This window comes from Eptatretus burgeri, chromosome 5, assembly GCF_056783735.1.
Source record: "Eptatretus burgeri isolate ZD-2024b chromosome 5, Ebu_testis_v1, whole genome shotgun sequence".
Classification (NCBI taxonomy): domain Eukaryota; kingdom Metazoa; phylum Chordata; class Myxini; order Myxiniformes; family Myxinidae; genus Eptatretus; species Eptatretus burgeri.
The window spans coordinates 69,733,349-69,755,326 of NC_140965.1; the positions used below are offsets into that span (position 1 = coordinate 69,733,349).

The window sequence follows — 21,978 nt, forward strand, 5'->3', positions numbered from 1 at the left end:
TATCCCTAAAATGCTGTTGAACATTATATTTACACTATATATTCTTCAGATATTAACTAATGGAATAAAAAGGTTATGTTTAGCAATGTTACAAGTTTCAAAATGTTTCAACGTTCAAGAAACTGAGCACAGTAAAATGCTCGTAGGAAGCTCATTGATACTTTACAATTTTATATTCCATAGCAACAGAGAGAGAGTCCAAAGTTGTCAGCAATTATAACCAATCCGATTAATAGGTGAGAATAACTAATCTGATCAATAAGAGATAAAGGGAGGGAGAGAAAAAGAGACAGAAAAACCAATGTGATATTAATAGGAAAGAATAACCATTCTGATTATGGGTGAATAACCAATGTGATCTTAATGAAACAATAATAACAAGTGGTGCCAGGCACAACAAATCCCGCCCATTTAAGATATAAAGTTTTCGGACCCGACCGATCTTCACAAATATGCATTTTTCACTATAGGAATGGGAAGGTTTATAAGTGACAAATAGAATAAGGTTCACTATAAGCTTAGTTTGAAGTAAATCAGATCATTTTTGACGAAGTTATGAGTGAAAAACGATTTTGATCTTTTCGTGACCTTGACCAATTGGACTCAAAAGTTAATGGGGTCGTCCAAGGTTCATTGCCCACATGTGGATTAAATTTGATAGTGTTTGCTAAAGCCGTTTTGCCGTAAAGTTGCTAACAGACAGACAGACAAACAAGCAGTCATAGACTGGTACTTACGAAATCGTCAACTTGACCTCTGAACTTGTCTAATAAAAGCTGTCTCGAGAGAAGGTAGCGACGCAAACCAGAAGTTTCTACGATGATTCTGTACCAAACCATCAAAAATCGAATGTTTGACCTCACTGTGACCTTGACCTTTGACAGATTTTGGTCAAAATCAGATTTGACCAAAATCTAATCAGCACTAGCCATCACCCTCCTGAACCACGTGGTGTAATTTGACATTGGTAGCTTCTTCCGTTCTCGAGTTATCGTGCCTACAAACAAACACACACACAAACAAACATACACACACAAACACACAAACAGATGATGGAAGTCATCAATATACTTAGGAAATCGAAAGATTTTGTAAGTAACAAGCAGTCATAGACTGGTACTTACGAAATCGTCAACTTGACCTCTGACCTTGTCTAATAAAAGCTGTCTCTAGAGAAGGTGGCAACGCAAACCAGAAGTCTCTACGATGATTCTGTTCCAAACCATCAAAAATCAAATGTTTTTGATGTTTGACCTCACTCTGACCTTGACCTTTGACCGATTTTGACCAAAATCTAATCAGCGCTAGCCATCACCCTCCTGAATCACATGGTGTAATTTGACATTTGAAGCTTCTTCCGTTCTCGAGCTATAACTTTTTTTTGGATGTTTGACCTCACTGTGACCTTGACCTTTGACCGATTTTGACCAAAATCTAATCAGCGCTAGCCATCACTCTCGTGAATCACGGGGTGTAATTTGACATTGGTAGCTTCTTCCGTTCGAGTTATCTGCACCAAACCATCAAAAATCGAATGTTTGACCAACACTATGACTGCTTGTTACTTACAAAATCTAAAGATTTCGTAAGTATATTGATCACTTGCGTTTCTGTTTGTTTGATTGTGTGTTTGTTTGTGTGTTTGTTTGTGTTTGTTTGTGTGTTTGTTTGTAGGCACGATAACTCAAGAACGGAAGAAGCTACCAATGTCAAATTACAACACGTGATTCAGGAGGGTGATGGCTAGCGCTCATTAGATTTTGGTCAAAATCGGTCAAAGGTCAAGGTCACAGTGAGGTCAAACATAATTCCGTAAATTCATGTGGAGAAATGGAGTATTTTTGCTTCGCTCGAAGTTACGAGTTCGTTTTAACTTCGATTTTAATTTTGTATTCGGTTTTTGCGATCGCTTAGGATGCTTACAACTCGGTTGTCGAAATTCTGGTAAAAATCGGATGTTTTGGAGACGTTTTAAGATTGTATAAAAAATATTTCACTCGACGCGTCACGGGTCGTCCCATAATGCAGTGCGCTGGAGCAGACGCGTCGTTGAGTCACGTAAAGGTTTTGTGTGTGCGCGCTGATGGTGTTTTCGATAAATATGGTGTTTAAAAGCCATTTTTTTTCTCCCAATAAAGGTTATCGTCGCATGCCTGACTAGCTGAGCCGTCGGATTATTAAGTAAAGATTGTTGGTGGATGGCCGAATATTATGGTTTTGTAACTTTTATAAAATAATATTGAATAATTACGCGGAGAAATGGAGATTTTTGCTTCGCTCGACGTTACGAGTTCGTTTAATTTTAATTTTGTCTTCGGTTTTTGCGATCGCTTAGGACACTTAAAACTCGGTTGTCGAAATTCTGGTAAAAATCGGATGTTTTGGAGACGTTTTAAGATTGTATAAAAAATATTTCACTCGCGCGTCACGGGTCATCACATGGTGCAGTGCAGTTGAGCAGAGGCGGCGTTGATCATGTAAAGGTTTTGTGTGTGCGCGCTGAGGGTGTTTTCGATAAAGATGGTGTTTAAAAGTCATTTTTTATCCCAATAAAGGTTATCGTCGCATGCCTGACTCGCTGAGCCGTCTGATTATGTAAAGATTGTTGGTGTATGGCCGAATATTATGGTTTTGTGACTTTGATAAAATAATATTGAATAATTGCGTGGAGAAATGGAGATTTTTGCTTCGCTCGACGTTACGAGTTCGTTTTAACTTCGATTTTAATTTTGTCTTCGGTTTTTGCGATCGCTTAGGACGCTTAAAACTCGGTTGTCGAAATTCTGGTAAAAATCGGATGTTTTGGAGACGTTTTAAGATTGTATAAAAAATGTCACTCGACGCGTCATGCGTCGTCACGTGGTGCAGTGCACTTGAGCAGAGGCGGCGTTGATCACGTAAAGGTTTTCCGTGTGCGCGCTGATGGTGTTTTCGATAAAGATGGTGTTTAAAAGTCATTTTTTATCCCAATAAAGGTTATCGTCGCATGCCTGACTCGCTAAGCCGTCGGATTATGTAAAGATTGTTGGTGGATGGCCGAATATTACGGTTTTGTGACTTTGATAAAATAATATAAAATAATTGCGTGGAGAAATGAAGATTTTTGCTTTGGTCGACATTACGATTTTTGATGGTTTGGTACAGAATCATCGTAGAAACTTCTGGTTTGTGTCGCTACCTTCTCGAGAGACAGCTTTTATTAGACAAGGTCAGAGGTCAAGTTGACGATTTTGTAAGTACCAGTCTATGACTGCTTGTTTGTGTGTTTGTTTGTTTGTAGGCACGATAACTCGAGAACAGAAGAAGTTACCAATGTCAAATTACACCACGTGATTCAGGAGGGTGATGGCTAGCACTGTTTATATTTTGATCAAAATCGGTCACAGGTCAAGGTCACAGTGAGGTCAAACATTCGATTTTTGATGGTTTGGTGCAGATAACTCGAGAACGGAAGAACGGAAGAAGCTAACAAGCAGTCACAGACTGGTACTTACGAAATAGTCAACTTGACCACTGACCTTGTCGAATAAAAGCTGTCTCTCGAGAAGGTAGCGACGCAAACCAGAAATCTCTACGATGATTCTGTACCAAACCATCAAAAATCGAATGTTTTTGATGTTTGACCTCACTGTGACCTTGATCTTTGACCGATTTTGACCAAAATCTAATCAGCGCTAGCCATCACCCTCCTGAATCACGTGGTGTAATTTGACATTTGTAGCTTCTTCCCTTTTCGAGTTATCTGCACCAAACTATCAAAAATCGAATGTTTGACCTCAATGTGACCTTGACCTTTGACCGATTTTGACCAAAATCGAATCAGCGCTAGCCATCACCCTCCTGAATCACATGGTGTAATTTGACATTGGTAGCTTCTTCCGTTCTCGAGTTATCGTGCCAACAAACAAACAAACAAACAAACAAACAAGCAGTCATAGACTGGTACTTATGAAATCGTCAACTTGACCTCTCACCTTGTCTAATAAAAGCTGTCTCTCGAGAAGGTAGCGACGCAAACCAGAAGTTTCTACGATGATTCTGTACCAAACCATCAAAAATCGTAACGTCGACCGAAGCAAAAATCTCCATTTCTCCACGCTATTATTCAATATTATTTTATCAAAGTCACAAAACCGTAATATTCGGCCATCCACCAACAATCTTTACATAATCCGACGGCTTAGCGAGTCAGGCATGCGACGATAACTTTTATTGGGATAAAAAATGACTTTTAAACACCATCTTTATCGAAAACACCGTCAGTGCGCACACGGAAAACCTTTACGTGTTCAATGACGCCTCTTCTCGAGCGCGCTGCACCATGTGACGAGCCGTAACGCGGCGAGTGAAATATTTTTTATACAATTTTAAAACGTCTCCAAAACATCTGATTTTTACCAGAATTTCGACAACCGAGTTTTAAGCGTCCTAAGCGATCACAAAAACCGAAGACAACATTAAAATCGAAGTTAAAACGAACTCGTAACGTCGACCGAAGCAAAAATACTCCATTTCTCCACATGAATTTACGGAATTATGTTTGACCTCACTGTGACCTTGACCTTTGACCGATTTTGACCAAAATCTAATCAGCACTAGCCATCACCTTCCTGAATCACGTGGTGTAATTTGACATTGGTAGGTTCTTCCGTTCTCGAGTTATCATGCCTACAAACAAACACACAAACACACACATAAACACACAGACAAACACACAAACAGAGGATGGAAGTGATCAATATACTTACGAAATCTAACAAGCAGTCATAGACTGGTACTTACGAAATCGTCAACTTGACCTCTGACCTTGTCTAATAAAAGCTGTCTCGAGAGAAGGTAGCGACGCAAACCAGAAGTTTCTACGATGTTTCTGTACCAAGCCATCAAAAATCGAATGTTTGACCTCACTGTGACCTTGACCTTTGACCGATTTTGACCAAAATCTAATCAGCGCCAGCCATCACCCTCCTGAATCACGTGGTGTAATTTGAAATTGGTAGCTTCTTCCGTTCTCGAGTTATAACTTTTTTTTGGATGTTTGACCTCACTGTGACCTTGACCTTTGACCAATTTTGACCAAAATCTAATCAGCGCTAGCCATCATCCTCCTGAATCACGCGGTGTAATTTGACATTGGTAGGTTCTTCCGTTCTCGAGTTATCATGCCTACAAACAAACAAACAAACAAACACACATAAACACACAAACACACAAACAGATGGAAGTCATCAATATACTTACGAAATCTTTAGATTTCGCAAGTAACAAACAGAAACGGAACTGATCAATATACATACGAAATCTTTAGATTTCTTAAGTGACAAACCGGACAATTACAATATCCCGCTCCCTCCCTTGGGGGGGGGGGGCGGGATAATTAATCTGATTAACACTGCTGACAGAGACTTTTGGGTGCATTTGAGGATGAATACTGTTGTTTAAAGGGGTAGAGGGACGTGGTGTCCGTAGTTATTTAAATGCCTTATCCACCATTTGTGTTCAGGTAGATTATTGGAACTTTTTATTACCAGCATTAACAACATGATAATGGTAGGTATATGAGAGAGAGAGAGAGAGAGAGAGAGAGAGAGAGAGAGAGAGAGAGAGAGAGAGAGAGAGAGAGAGAGAGAGAGAGAGAGAGAGAGAGAGAGAGAGAGAGAGAGAGAGAGAGAGAGAGAGAGAGAGAGAGAGAGAGAGAGAGAGAGAGAGAGAGAGAGAGAGAGAGAGAGAGAGAGAGAGAGAGAGAGAGAGAGAGAGAGAGAGAGAGAGAGAGAGAGAGAGAGAGAGAGAGAGAGAGAGAGAGAGAGAGAGAGAGAGAGAGAGAGAGAGAGAGAGAGAGAGACAGAGAGAGAGAGAGACAGAGAGAGAGAGAGAAAGAGAGAGAGAGAGAGAGAGAGAGAGAGAGAGAGAGAGAGAGAGAGAGAGAGAGAGAGAGAGAGAGAGAGACTGAGACTGAGACTGAGACTGAGACTGAGACTGCCTGGTCTATTTAGGTGTAGCGAGGCTAAGGCCGCTCTGTCACGTGTTTTCTCGTGTGAAATTGGGTGATTGAGAGTGGGATGAGATCGCACTTTTCCTTCTCACCATCAAAGAGAAAAAGCTCTTTTCACCTCCTTCCTCTACCCAGCAAACTATCCCTCAATATTGGGAAGGCGGCTTCAGATCATTCCAAGGCTGTCACTGGTGGACGTCTGAGCAGTGATTGGTCTGCTGTGCCCAGGGTGGGAAGACCAGTGATTGGTTTATTGCCTGACAATGGGGTGGAGACGGACACACGGCCTGTTTTGGAGACGTCGGGATTGGTCAAGGGTGATCAGTCAGTGGGAAGTGGGGGAGTGGAGTAAGAAGTGGAGTGGAGTAAGAAGCATGTCCTCACTCGCCTGGTTCAGTAAGCATGACTGTGTGGGACCTTAGCCACAATATATTTTCGATGTGAATTAATAATCATTTATTAATTGTCTTTTCCTGTCCAATAATTTGTTCTGTGTCCATCAACACATTATTAATTTCTAAAAGAAACCTTATTCCTGCCATTATTCTGTGCCAACCTTTGGGATTAATCGGGATACCTGGAGGATTGAGATCGTAATAATCATGAGCTTGATGTCATGCATGTTTGAACATGCACAGGATTTACAATACATCATACATAACAACTGATCGGGTGTCGCATGGAGAAATTGGCCTTGTGCCAGTCATCCTTGAAGCATAGCTTCAGCAAGGTAAGTTAGCACAAATCAGTGAAGGAGGGCATTTGGGTGAGGGCCATCCACATGACAACATTATTTCACAGTTTTCCTTCCAAAGGCAGATCATCAAGTCCACCGCAAGACCCACAAACGCAATTAAGAACTAGGCCACAGGTTCAACTCAAAAAGGCCTCTGGATTACCAACTTACTCCAATAAGTGGGTTCAACATCCTGCCCATAAGGCGATGGACTATGGTGGTTCCACTTGACGGTGACAGCAGTTTGGGATCAAAATCCATTGATATTTTTAAATTTCATACATGGTATAGGCTTGTGAAAGAGCTAGGACACGGAACAGATCAGTAAAAAACATAAAGGGAACAGCAGGAGAAAGGAGATATGCCAATAGCAGGATGGAGGGAGAACACAAGAGGTGGACAAGATGGATACGCAAGCAAAATTTTGGAGGGGTGGTGGTGGTTAACAGGTGTACAAAAGATCAGACTATGGATGGGGGATGACCTGAGATGGTGGTGAAAAGCTGTCTTTAAGACCGGAGGGGAAGAATGAGATTGAAGAGAGTGCGGAAGGCGGTTCCACAGGCAGGAAATAAGGGAATAAATGAGTGAAGGTGAGCAGTGGTTCTGGATTTAGACAGTTTTACTCGTAGGGGGTTGCTGGTGGACAACCTGCATCCTGCAGATGCTTGGGGGGCAGGGGGGTTGGGCACAGAGAAGGCAGAGGGTTCAAGACCAGAAATGAGGCAGAAGGTGGAAAAAGACTGAGCGATCACCGACCTGTCCACGAAGGCAAAGTGATAGGCCCACAGACTCAGCTTCATCACGGGAGAGTGCAATGATCTTGAAAGCCTTGGTTTCCATGGCGTCAAGCTGAACAAGATGTGAGGTAGAGGAGCCAGTCCAGAAGGGAGAGCAGTACTCCATCAATTTGTGCATGAAAGCCTTATCGTTGGATAGGAGCTCAGGTGTGCCAAGGAAGGACTTTGCATGATGGAGGATGCGCAGTCAGCGTCTGGTTTTGGAGGCCAACTTTGAAATGTTGCTCGCCCAAGAGAGATCATGGCTGAGAGTGAGGCCCAAGCATTTGAGTGACTGAACTTCTTTGAGACGGTTGTTGAGAAAATAGATGGGAGGGTTTGCGGAGCGGTCCTTTCGGAGAGATTAAAAGATATGTTCCAAGTGTTTGACCAGTTTCAGATTTTGTCAAGGTCTGAGGAGAAGGAAGAGGCTCAGAAGGATGAGGGGTGTCACAGCAGGGAGTGGAGTCATCAGCAAAAAGATAAAGAGGATTTTCCAAAGAGTCAGTGAGATCATTGATGAATATTAGGAATAGGATGGGAACGAGAACACTGCTTTGGGGTACTCCAGCCTTGACAGGGAGAGGAGAAGAAAGGGTTCTGTTGAGCCCCACATGTTGACAACGAGAGTGAAGGAAGTGAGTAATCCAAGAGTGGAGTTGGCCTTGGATTCCATAGACAGACAGTTTGGAAAGCAAGGCAGAATGCCAGATTCTGTAGAAAGAATGAGATATATCCAGAGAAACGACCATGATCTCATGTCTGATATTGAGGGCCTCCATCCATTGTTGGCAGAGTGAAAGCAGCATGTCCAAGGTAGAGTGACCAGGTTTGAATCCAAATTGATGATCTAAGACGACACTGTTGGCAAAAAGGAATTATTTTATGTTAACTGCAATGATGGATTCCTTGACCTTTCTGATGAGTGGAAGTAAGCCAATTGATCTGTTGTTAAGGGAATCCGTTCTGGCACCTTTTTATGTAATGCTGTGATGTTAGCTCCTTTCCAAGCAGATGGAAGATGACCAAGAGTAAATGACAGGGTGAAAATGGCAGAGAGAGGAACTGCAAGAGCAGCAGAGCAGATTTTTAGGACACATGAGCTGATGTCGTCGGGTCCAGTTGCAGAATCAGAGTCGAAGGTTGCCAGAAACTTTCCCACATTTTCAGGTGCAAAAGATGGAATTCAGGAGCAGTTGGGTACGACTGGAAAGGGTGGGCTGGTGGATACAAAGAGTGATGGCTTGGGGACACAATATTTTGAAGCAAACACGGAATTGAGGCATTCGGCCTTCTCGCAAGTAGAGTCGGCTGTGGTGCCATTTGAAGTGAGGGAAGGGATGGAAGGGGAGCATAGATCAGAGACTGACTTGACAAGGCACCACCAGGTTTTAGAGGAGGGAGACAAGTTTGAAAGCTCATTCGTGAGATTGGACAGATGTTGTTTTATGGCTCTCCTCAGTAATAGACACACTTCTTTCAGGCTTTTTGGAATGATCTGAAGTTGCCTTCGGTTGGATTTGCCTTCTAGGAGGAGAATGCAAGTTGTTTTAAGGCAACTGCCTCACCACAGGATTCAGAGTAGCAAGAGCAGGAGGATGGTTAAGATAACTGAAGATGAGATAGGATGAATCTGTGTATAAGAGACAGCAGGTTTCTGTGGAAGAATTCCCAGGCTGAATTACTATCAGGGGTGGTAGATTTTGGAGACCAGTCCTGAAGTGTGATGGCTGCTTGCAGTCCCTGCCAGTTTACCTGAGTGAACTGCCAAACTCACCGGCGCTGGGGCGGTTCTTTGATAATGGCCAGAAACATGTTGAGCTTCACAAGCACATGAGCAAAGAGCCAATTGGGGCAGAGGACGAGCAAGATACATCAGCAGGTAAATTGGTCATCACCAAATTCAGAAAGGAAGATTTTCCGTTGGGAGAAATCCGGGTGGAAAAATTCACAGATTGATTCAGACCCATGGAGTCAGAAGTCCTTTGCTGAAGTGCCATGCCTGGTGGAGAGGTACCAACACCCAGCCAGTTAGCATGGTGACAATTAAAGTCACCACATATGAAGAAGAGAGAGTTGAGATGAGTGAATAAAAGTTAGTCCATGTTGTCTGAGAGAGATGTAGATGGAGTCGTGAGAAATGAAATTTTTGATGTACAGCGCAACTCTGCCGCCAGAAGGAGATTTTGGGTTATATACATAGATTGTGTCCCGGATTAGAATAGGTACACTGTATCCCTGCGTGCTTTTAAGAAGCGACTAAAAGGGTTGGCATCAGGAAGGGCATCCGGCCATTAAACATTGCCTCAAAAAGGGAACCAAAAAAAGGAAACCATGATGGGTACAATTATATATGGGCAGGGTACAGCCCGAAGTACCTCTTGGGGGGTCCGCACCCCCTCTCGTCAAAAATCAAGGTGGGGAACCCGATCGAAGCAAGGGAGGAAATTACTCCATTCATGACAACCAAATGTCTGATGCCCCACATGGAGATCGGTTTCTGAGGTTTGGGACATGGAATGTAGGGACAATGACAGGGAGATCAGGAAATGTGGTGAAAGTATTGGTCAGAAGAAGAGTGGACGTATGTTGTGTGCAGGAGACAAGATGGAAGGGAATTGGTGCGAGATTGGTGAAGGGTAGGCAGGGACAGAAGTTCAAGTTTGTGTCGCAAGGGTGCTTGGAAGGTGTGTATGGTGTGGGTGTCCTGTTTTCTGAGGAGTTTGTAGACAGTGTGGTGAGTGTGACTAGAGTGAGTGAAAGGTTAATGATGGTGAGAATGGTGATTGCAAAGCTCTTAGTGAATGTCATCTTGGGATATGCCCCACAGGTCGGTCAGAGCAATGAAGAGAAGGACAAGTTCTGGTGTGTGATAGAGAAGTTGATGGAAAATGTTAAACATGAGGAAGTTGTTGTGGTTATGAGAGACTTGAATGGACATGTGGAAAGGAGTACAGATGGTTTTTAGGAAGTCCATGGGGGTTACAGATATGGTGTGAGGAATGGAGGAGGTGAAAGGATTTTGGAGTTTGCTGATGGAGCTGATTTGCTGATTTGTAATACTCAATTCCAGAAAGTGGATAATAAGTTTGTTACGTACACGTCAGGTGGGTCGATGACAATTGTTGACTACCTGATGGTGCATAGGCCAGATAGGGGGAACCTCCGGAACACAAAGGTGATCCCAGAAGAGGAGGCTGTTGCACAGCACCACTTGGATGTCTGCGACATGAGGATGAAATGTGCGAGGAGAGCTTGGCGGGTGAAGAACCAACCGAGGATGATGGTGTGGAGGTTGAAAGAGGTGACAGTGAAGAAGGCATTAATAGAGAGGTTTAGTATGGTTGAGGATGATATGGTTGAGCTTGAAAGTGGTTGGATGTCAATGAAAGATAATCTGGTGAGAGTCGTTGGTGAGGTATGTGGATGGACAAAAGGACCACTGAGTGGGTTCATCGAAAATGTAGTGGTGTGAGAGAGCTACCAGTGTGGTAGCTATGTTCAAGTGTAAGGTGTACATAGAGGGAGTTGCATATGGAGGAAATGTTGAGTTGGATCTTGGAGATGGTGTGAAGTTGGAAGGTGTGAAAACATTTTGCTACCTAGGAGACATGCTGACTGGAGAAGGTGGATTAGGCTCGGTGACAGTTGCTGAGATGTGCATGAGAATCCGTTGTGACAGAGATGTGCCGAGACAGAGTGAGATGTGCATGAAAGAAGTTTCGGAAACTGAGTGGCGTGCTGATGAGGTGGGGAGTGTCATTGAATTTGAAGGGAAAGGTGTGTGCAACATGTGTGAGAAGTGCGATGATTTATGGGAGTGAGACATGGGTCATGAACATAGAGCAGCAAGGAAGGCTGGAAAGGGTGGAAATGCAAATGGTTCGGTGGATGTGTGGAATATCGTTGAGAAAGAGGAAGACAAATGATGAATTGCGGAAGATGATGGGAATAGAACCTGCGATGGATGTTGTGAAGACAAACAGGTTGAGATGGTTGGGTCATGTGTTGAGGAAGGATGAAAGTGACTGGGTAAGAAGAGTGATGGAAATAAATGTAGAAGGAAGTAGACGACAGGGAAAACCGAGAAAGACTTGGCTAAAGGTGGTGGAAGAAGAAATGCAGGTAAGGGGGTTAACAAAGGGAGATGCAGAAAATAGGGCAAAGTGAAGATTGTTATGGGGCCCGCAAGGATAACCCCCGCTCTAACAGGGAAAATGGCCTTAAAAATGCCTGTTGTCTACATAAGCTACAAACTTACCCAAAGTCAAGATCAAAAACTTTGGAGTTAAAAGCAGGGGCAAGTCCTTATCGGACCCCACAACTGAATGTTCTACACCACTTTACATAATGTAACCTTCCATCGCACTCAATATTCAAAACGTAAATAAATGCTGCACATAGCTCTATAATCACAATGTATATCTTCCATACGCTTTGTGATCACAATGTAAATGTTCCACACTATTATATGATCACAATTTAAACGCTCTATCTGCTGCCACACAGCTTTGCTACAAAGCTAGATGAACGCAACAGAAAACCTGCACTCCCGTTACCTGTGGCAGAACCATTTCCACGATGTCGGCGCAAAGTCTTGTGCAGCACATCCCGCATGCAGACGTCCATCCCATCTACCTGTACCAGAGAGCACCCACCAGCAGGCACATTGCTTCTAAGGACCAGGTCATGGAAGAAATAGTACAGGTAGAATATTAGGATTGATGCAACTACCAAATGGGAGCTAATGAATGTTCATTGAATGCGGGCCATGAGTTGTACATGCACTGCCCTGGTTACGTGAGCACTAAGCAACAGAATGATGGTTAGTTGAATGTTACATTGCAATCATATATATTTTCTCGCAAGGATATTGTAAAGTTCTGGATCTCCCGAACAGGTGACACGAGACTGTGGGAGATCTTTCTCCCAAGTCGCATGAGTGGAGGCGAATGCGTATACAAGAACAATCAACTGTGATGATGTTTTACCAATTTCACTGCATGGCCGTTTCAGCTTGCGGTTGGCTTAAAGGCGGGAATTTATTCACGCTGGAGGATGAAGCCATGACTCAAAATACACAGCAAGTCGTGAAAAGCAAACAGGTCTGATCAAGAAATAATGGGCACGAGGATACAGGAGGTAAAAGCAGTGATAAAAGACAAGAGAGAAGACATAACTGGACTGCATGCTAAACTGGCTGAATTAGTTCCTCGGTTATCTTTATCTTAACACTAATCCTATGACAACCGACTCAGTGGGGAACACAGAACGGAATAGAATGGACAAACGTGTAAGTGTGTGTGGGGGCAGGCACACTCATGGAATCCTTTCCCAATCTGGATCTTGCCCCCGGCTGTCAGCTGCTGCACTGATGGCTGCACAAGTCCCGGGCTGTAAATCCGCGAGGAGAGGAGAGGTTTGATGGTCCCGGCTGCAAGAGAGAGAGAGAGATGACAGTCCCGGGTGTGTGTGTGTGTGTGTGTGTGTGTGTGTGTGTGTGTGTGTGTGTGTGTGTGTGTGTGTGTGTGTGTGTGTGTGAGATAGAGAGAAAGAGAGAGAGACGATGGCCCTGGCTGCAACAGAGAGAGATGATGGTCCCGGGCTGCAAGAGAGAGAGAGACGACGGTCCCGGCTGCAAGAGAGACATGACAGTCCTGGTGCAATGTTTTTACGAGACCAATGGTATGGAAAATGAAGGGATTGAGAGACACAAGACAAGCGTCCAAACAACAGTTTATTAACCGGAAGTGATCATATGGCAACAGCACTTGGGACACTCACCAAGTGGTGGAACCCGGAAATGGACCTGGCATCACAGTATGTTACAATACCCCCCTTTTAAGGATCAAGGTGCATTGGGGCACGGCATATGATGCAGCTTGAACACCTAACAGCGGGAGGTGGTTCAGTAATGAATCTGCTCACAGTGGGTGAAACATCCTTGACTGGAAAGTCACTGGTCAGGGATGTTTTTGGTGCATGTTCTACAGGTGCGGATAAGGTAAGTGACACAGGCGCTCTATCAGATGGTTGAACAGGTAACAACAAATACAGGTGCTTCTGCTGGCTTGGTATGGTGTAACCTGAGTTTATCAATGTGTTTCTGCTGAAATCTACCATCATACAGTTTGATGACGGATATCTGACTACCAATACTCTCAATAATCAACCCAGACAACTACTTCTAATCTCGGGCGGCATTAGGAACGAACACAGGATCATTGACATTGATTTTACGATTCACAGACGTATGATCGTGATAATGCTTCCACTCTGTGTCCGCAAATGTTGAGTAATCCCTGCGAAAGCCCAAGGTGAGTATGGAGTGCAGAGTGAGGACCACTGCAATTAGTGCACCCAAGTCTTGCAAAGTGGCTGCAGGAACGGACCTGGAGACACAAAGCAGCAGGAGCTGCTGACTCAGGGCCTGGGACCATGTGCTCCTATACATCAACACGAGACCGAGCGCATCCTGCTCCAGAGCCCGGAGAACTTCGTTCATCCCGACAGCAAGCTCACTCCAAGCGCTGCATGAGCTCCACTCGCTCAGCTGCTCTTCCTCTTGAGTTTCGGTCATTATCTCAGCGTCCTCCTTCCACAAACTCAGTTTCGCCATTCGCGTGGGTCGGCTCGGCTCCAACTCAGTGATGCCCCGGTCAAGGCAATGTTCAACAGATCAGTCACAGCCTCAGAGATGGACTTGGAGAGATTTGGGCTATGTCGCTTGGATTGGCTGGTCAAGAGAGATGTGTGCTCGAGTATGGCCACCCTGCACGCTACGTCCTTGGGAGGAGGCCATGGCAAAGTGTCTCCCATGTGGTGGGCATCTCCCATCCCAATTAAAAATCAGTGATGAACCCTCGTTGTCGTTTCGTCATACAAATTGTCCATCATTGATTACCGTCTGACAATTTGGCCAAATGAGCAAAAGATCAAATGTGATACAGGAAAGACAGGATACAAAATACTGGAAGCAGGCCAAAGCACCCTCGACCCTCAAAATCGTAGCCTCACGAGACATCTGCCCTCCGCCTTCCATAAGATGAACTGTCACAGCTTTATAAATCAGTAACACGCTTTAATCCATTCTTTACGACCTAGAATGGCCATATCCACCTGACCGAGGCTGGCAAGCTTGTATGGAGCAGAGGTATAATGCTTGATACCGTTTTGCTTGCAAAAGCTCAGGAACTCGAAGATGAACCATTGTCTGATACAATGCAATCAGAAATAGCATGCATGGAAAACACATTGCTGAGGGCTTTGATTGTAATGGCAGAAGTTGTGGAAAGTAAAAAAAACAGTCTCGATCCACGTAGAGTGGGCATCGACGAGGACAAGGAAGAGCTTGCCTAAGAAAATGGTCCAGCATGATCGATATGTAACTTCGACCAAGGTTTTAATGGCCAAGACCACATTTCTCGTGGTGCTTCCTGTAGTGATTTAGCAGAAACCTGACATGTGTGACAATGGTGAACGGAGGTTTCAATGTCATCATCTAACTTTGGCCACCACATGTGAGCTCTGGCTATAGTTTTCAAATTGATCATCCCAGGGTGAGCAACATGTACTTCTGACAATGCTGTTTCACGTAGTTTAGGTGGAATGTTGATATGACTCAACCACAAGAGGGAATCTACGTCAACTGACAACTCGTCATTTCTGTTTACATACGGTTCAGCTTCACCTGCACAAGATGACAAATCACCAGACATGACACAGCGTCTGATTTGTGACGATATAGAAACGTTACTCGTACCTCTTGCAAATTGCTTTGCAGTGACAGGTGCTTTCTCATGAACGACCTGAGACAGCAGATGAACAACATTACCAAGTTGAGGTGGTTCCTCAGTGGCTTCCAGAAGTGGTAGATGACTCAATGCGTCTACACAATACATTTCACGTTCTGGCCTGTTCACAAGCTTGAAATCATAACCAGCAATGGTAAAAGCCCAACAATGTACCCGACCAGATGAAGTCGGTGATACTTGCTTATCCTCCCCCAACAGACCGAGGAGGGGTTTGTGGTCAGTTTCCAATGTGAAATGTCACCCATAAAGGTACTGGTGCAATGGTGCATTTTACCTCCTCCAAAAATGCAAGAAAGTGACTCGCGGTCAACGTGGCCGTACCGGCGTTCAGTACTTGACAGTTTCCTTGATGCATATACAACAGGTTGCAAAAGACCAGCATCGTTGGTTTGCAATAATGCACAACCTAATTCCATAAGATGAACTGTCACAGTTCAAAGTGAGCTCTTTTGTCAGGTCGCAATATACTATCAATGGTGAAGTGCAAAACAGGGTTTTTTCCATCCCTGAAAGCTTTCTCTTGAGTAGAACCCCATTTCCAATGAAGACCTTTGTGTAACAAGATGTGCAAAAGTTCCAGGACAGTTCACAGGTTTTGCAGGAAAATGCCAAAGTAGATCAACATTCTGAGAAAAGCCCTAAGCTCAGACACATTGGTGGGAGTGGGAGTGTTCTCGGTAGCTCCAAATTTACCTGGTGAGGGCAAAATGCCTTCACGTGTGATGCGATGACCAAAGTACTCAACCACAGGGGCAATGAAGATACGTTTCTCACGATGGAGATGAAGGCGTGCACTGGAGAGATGGCTTAGCACTTCATTCAGGTTCTGGAGGTGTTCCTGGGCTGATCGACTGATCACCAATACATCATCCTGAGACACAACCGTGTTCGGTACGGTTCCCAAAAGGAGCTTCATCATCTATTCTACTGGATGAAGGAATCATTGCTCCAGTTGAATATTCTGACTGGGCTGCTCGGTTGTACCCATGTACCCATGCTGAAAGCTATTGGGAACTTACATATCTGTGGGGATTACAGGACTACCATAAATCACTCTTCAAAACTGAGCAGTTATCCTCTGCCCAAGGTTGAGAACCTGTTCACAGCTCTCATGGGTGATTAAACATTTACAAGGTTGGACCTGACCAATGCTTACGCACAAATGGAGCTTTCAGACTAATCAAAAACTTCCACATGTATCAATACACACCGTGGACTATTCATGTACAATCGATTTCCTTTTGGCATTCGGTCCGCCGTACCCATTTTCCATCGAAAAACAACTCAATTTTCGCTCACATCATATATGGTACAGGTCTAGCCCTATAGAAAATAGACCCAGCTTCGACATCTTCATGAATCTTGACTGTGGTGCCTTTGAAAGTGCCCACACCTTCACAGAATAGTTCAGGATACTTGTCGAGAACCAATGTGCATCCAGCACTGGGGTTCACATTCACACACAGTTCACATTATGCCAGTTGAGTCTGATGACCTTTAACCAGTCTCTGCCAAACAAAGCCGGACCATTGCCTTTTGCGACAAACAATGGGAAAGTGTGGGACGCACCATCGTACTCTATGGCCACAATGGCTGAGCTGATCACAAGCACAATTTCACTGCTTTATGTCTTCCGTTTAGTTGACACAGGTGTGATCTCTAGAACCTCACCTCATGGATACAGTGAGGTGAACATGTCTTGACACATAATAGATAAGACCTCAAAGCACCAGTATCAATCTCCATTTCCACAGAGGAGTGATCAATTGTCACAGTTACAACAAATGGAAGTTCACTATTCTTAGCACCAACAGAGAAAACTGAATAGTCCTTACGGTTGACTGTGGTCTTGCCTAATGTTCTGCTGGCTACATGAAGTATGCGATCAGTTGCCACTGCTTGATCATTGTCGACAACGATATCAACATGATGAATGGAAGAAGTGGGTTTGGGACATTGTGCTTGCAGATTCCCCCTCTTGTCACAGGTGTGGCATGTAAATTGTTTATAACGACATTGGAATGCACTATATCTACCACCGCAATGCCAGCATGTCATGCTGCCGGTCTTCTTCGGATGATATGTCTCGCAGGCAGTGGAGGTGGAGAAATATGACACTTCTCTTTGTAGGTTCGGACTCAGTGCGCATCTGGTATTGACCTTGTGATGACATGTAGACTCTCATCAGCCTGCATACACACAGTGGCAACGTCGGTAACCTTCTTGAGGTATGGATCCGTCTTTGAGAGCAGTTTATGCAAGATGGAATCACTTAATTCCAATCACAAAAAATCTCCCAACATCTCTTCCAGTGTTGCGCCAAAGTCAGTGTTTGGCCAGACATCTGAGATCGGCTACAAACTCACTCACTGATTGGCCCTCACTTCTTTGGTGTGTATAAAACTTGCACCTCAACACGATTTTCCACGGCATGGGTTTGCATTGCCTCTGTACCAACTCAACCAGTGCAGCGTATGACTTGTCGTGGGGCTTTGTGGTTGATAGAAGATGTTTCATCAAACTGTAGGTCTGGGACTCGCACACAGTCATCAGAACAGCACACCTTTGAGATGCATCATTCATGCTATCTATTCTGATAGCGATGAAATATTCATCCAGTCTCTTGCAAAAGTCAACCTAGTCATCTTAAGTTGGATTGAATTCACTCAAAATCCCCCATTCCGGCAACTGCCATCACAAAAATAAAACACAATACGTGAGCTCGAACCCGCTATCCAGATCCTCGTCACCACTGCAAAGTCTTTACGAGACTAAATGAATCGCAAATCGAGAGATTGAGTAACACAAGACGAGCATCCAAACAACAGTATATTAACTGGAAGTAATCACATGGCACCAGCTCTCGGGATGCCAACCGGGCGGTGGAAAACATAAATGGACCTGACATCACAGTATGATACACTCGGCTGCAAGGGAGAGATGACTGTTCTGGGAGAGAGAGAGACAGAGAGAGAGAGAGAGAGAGAGAGAAAGAGAGAGAGAGAGAGAGAGAGAGAGAGAGAGAGAGAGAGAGAGAGAGAGAGAGAGAGAGAGAGAGAGAGAGAGAGACAGAGACAGAGACAGAGACAGAGACAGAGACAGAGACAGAGACAGAGACAGAGACAGAGACAGAGAGAGAGACAGAGACAGAGAGAGAGAGAGAGAGAGAGAGAGAGAGAGAGAGAGAGAGAGAGAGAGAGAGAGAGACAGAGAGAGAGAGAAAGAGACAGACAAAGAGACAGAGATACAGAGATACAGAGAGACAAAGAGACAGAGATATATATATATATATATATATATATATATATATATATATATATATATATATATATATATATATATATATATATATATATATATATATATATATATATATATATATATATATATTGGTCCCGGCTGTGTCTCCCTATCGATCTCTCACTGACTCAATCTCCTCTTTCTCCCTGGTGCAATCTCCTACTCACTCAATCAGTTCTACTTACTCTCTCATGTCATTCTTGTAGTGACATTTACTGGTCTGGGATGCAAGTGTCACCTTTTATAACCAGCGCTCCCGCCACCCCTTCGCGGGTCTTGCGCATGCGCTGTCGATGACCCGGACTCCCGGCAATGAGAAGTTGCACACGTGAAATTGCCATTGTTGAGAAACCCGTGTGCAAGGCTCTTTCGTAGCACACGCAAGTTCGCCATTGTTAGTGTGTTTTATGTTTGAAAGTACAACGGAGATGATTTAAAGATTAAAAACGAATGGGAAATGGGAGAAAAAGACAAGACATGAGGATAAAGAGTGACAGGGGATCTGACTACACATAATATGATGGTCGATGCTAATTGGGGTTTGCGAACACGTATGCTAACGCTCATTAGGATATCATAACTATTGCATAATTAACCCCAAAGTCATTTCCGAATCATGCTCGTTCCGCCTCTCAACCGCAGCTGGGCTGGGACAGGACGGAAATGACTATTTAACAACAATTCTGTCTTATTCCACCACCCAAAACATTCAAGACCTCTTGTTACATGACCGAAGCTGCAAGTCTATTGTTATCGGCCCCCATGTTGGCAAGTCATTCGGCCACCCTTTTGTGTCTCTCAAACACATTTTTTTTTCTTTTCGGCTTTCCACTTGTTCATTCTATTTTCCATTTTGATCTTAATCTGGGCCTATCTTCTTTCACTTTTGACTTTCATTTTGGCCTCTTTTTATTTATTTTCTCCTTTTCACCTCCATCTTTGTGGAGGTGATCTCCATTCCTCCATCTCTTTTTTTTCCTTTTCGCCTCCATCTCCTCATCTCCTTTTTTCCTTTTCGCCTCCACATCTCCATCTCCCTGTCCGTCTGTCCGTCCGTCCTTCTGTCTCTCTCTCTCTCTCTCTCTCTCTCTCTCTCTCTCTCTCTCTCTCTCTCTCTCTCTCTCTCTCTCTCTCTCTCTCTCTCTGTCTCTCTGGTCCAAGGCACCAGTATCGCCTAATATAACTAGTGCTCCCACCCCCTTGCTGTGTGAGTCTTGCGCATGTGGTGTCGATGTCCCGGACCCCTGGCTCTGAGAGGTCACACACATGAATTAGGCATTGTTGTAAAACACATGTTCGAGGTTCCTTCGTAGCACACGTGAATTTGCCATGGTTAATGTGTTTTATGTTTTTAAAGACTAAAATGAGGACATTTTGGAGATTAAACAGAATGGCAAAAGGGAGAAAGAGAAAGACACAATGATAAAATGTGACAGTAAATCTGACGACACACACAATTCTGTTCAATGTTAATTGGGGTATAGGAACGCTTATGCGAATGCTCATTTGGATATAACTATCACATAATTAACCCCGAAGTTGTTTCCGTAATAATGTCATAACACAAAAAAACAAACAAACAGATGGACACATCCAGGAAGTTTCTAATATATTCCACTCATCGGCATCTATATGGCTTTAGAGACCAGTACGAAATAGTCTCCATTTTTTATCTACTATAAATGGATGAGGTGTGTGTGTGTGCGTGTGCGTGTGCGTGTGTGTGTGTGTGTGTGTGTGTGTGTGTGTGTGTGTGTGTGTGTGTGTGTGTGTGTGTGTGTGTGTGTGTGTGTGTGTGTGTGTGTGTGTGTGAGATGCTTTTTGTGTCTATTACATACGTACGTCTATTAATGAATTACGTACTATTGGAATGTACCTTTTGACCCTTTAGACTGCTGAGACCTCTTTGAACTTTGAAGACCCTTTAAGACCCATATGACCCAAAAGACCTACACTATATGACCAAAAAGTCCACAAAGATTCAAAAGACCTGAAGGACCCAGAAGACCCAAAAGTTTCTGAGGATCCAAAAGACCCAAAAGTTCCAGAGGACCCAAAAGACCCGAAAGTTACTGAGGACCCAAAAGACCCCAAAGTCCACGAAGACCCAAAATACCCCAAAGACCCGAGGACCCAAAATATCCAGATGACCCAAAAGTCTCCGAGGACTCAAATTATGCAAAAGTTCTCGAGGACCCAAAATACCCAAAAGACCCTGAGGACCCAAAAGACCCCGTAGATCCTTTAAGACTCTACTATAAATGGATTAGGTGTGTGTGTGTGTGTGTGTCAAGTTTTTTGTGGAGTTCCACTGGAGCATTCCGATCTGGAATTTAATATAACAAAATGATCGTCATGGTCTCCTGAGTTGAATAGGCTAATTAACTACAAAAAACCCAGAATAATTCCCATGTTTTGAACACACGCCATGTTAAGAAATATAGAGCAGCTCAATTCGTCCTTCCACCACAGTATGTCATTCAAATTACAAAATAAATCACAAAAACAATGATGACATATATTAATTATAATAATTACTACTAATAAGTATATATTAATTAATACTAATAATATTTACAACAATAATAATAGTAGCATCATATGGCAATAATCGACCCGTCCAGGATTGTGCCCAATAGACAAGGAGACTGCTTAGGCAGCACCAACGCTTTGCACAGAGTATGGTCCCAATGGATGGATGGATATGGCAATAATAATAATAATGAACATATAATCCCCGCATGCAGATGATGCAATCAACTTTGCGGAGACTGGATATCCTTATGGGGGCCCTTGAGGTGCTGAATGAGGAGTCGGAGCCGCTGGGATTACGGGTTTCCTGGGTCAAAACTAAGATCCAGGCTTTCAATGACGTATTGGATGCTGCTATCCGGTCTGTACCTGTTTGTGGGTAGGATGTTGAGGTCACGGAGAGATTCACTTACCTTGGCAGTGATATTCATGTCTCTGATGTCTGGGTCAGGCCTGGGGAGTCATGGATTCACTGGATCATGGGGTGTAGAACTGTCGGTACCTGTGCAGGAGGATGAAAGTCCAGATCTTTAGGTCCTTGGTGCTTCCAGTCTTGCTCTATGGACGTGAGACTTGGACTCTGATCAGGATCTGAGACGAAGTCTTAATTCCTTTGGTACCAGGTCTCTTCGGAGAATCCTTGGCTATCGCTGGACAGATTTTGTGTCCAACAAGCGGTTGCACAACTAGAATGGCACTCAGTTGAGTACATACTTCTGTCAGGCTGAACAGTTTACGTTTTGTATCCCACTGATAGGCCGGATCTGGTTCTGGACCTGAACCAAAATCTAATCAGCTTGTTCTTGTCACCTAACCACTCATCCA

General features: G+C 43.8%; 1 protein-coding gene across 2 annotated transcripts in view; it reads right to left on the minus strand.

Annotated features, from left to right (window-relative positions):
• MAPKAP1 (MAPK associated protein 1) overlaps positions 1 to 21,978 on the minus strand; it is a 269,365-nt gene that overhangs the window by 83,782 nt on the left and 163,605 nt on the right. For both annotated transcript variants that reach the window (XM_085882336.1, XM_085882335.1), the window contains exon 6: positions 12,067 to 12,182. In XM_085882336.1, coding sequence (XP_085738462.1) covers positions 12,067 to 12,182 — 116 coding nt within the window. The remainder of the gene's footprint in view (positions 1 to 12,066; positions 12,183 to 21,978) is intronic.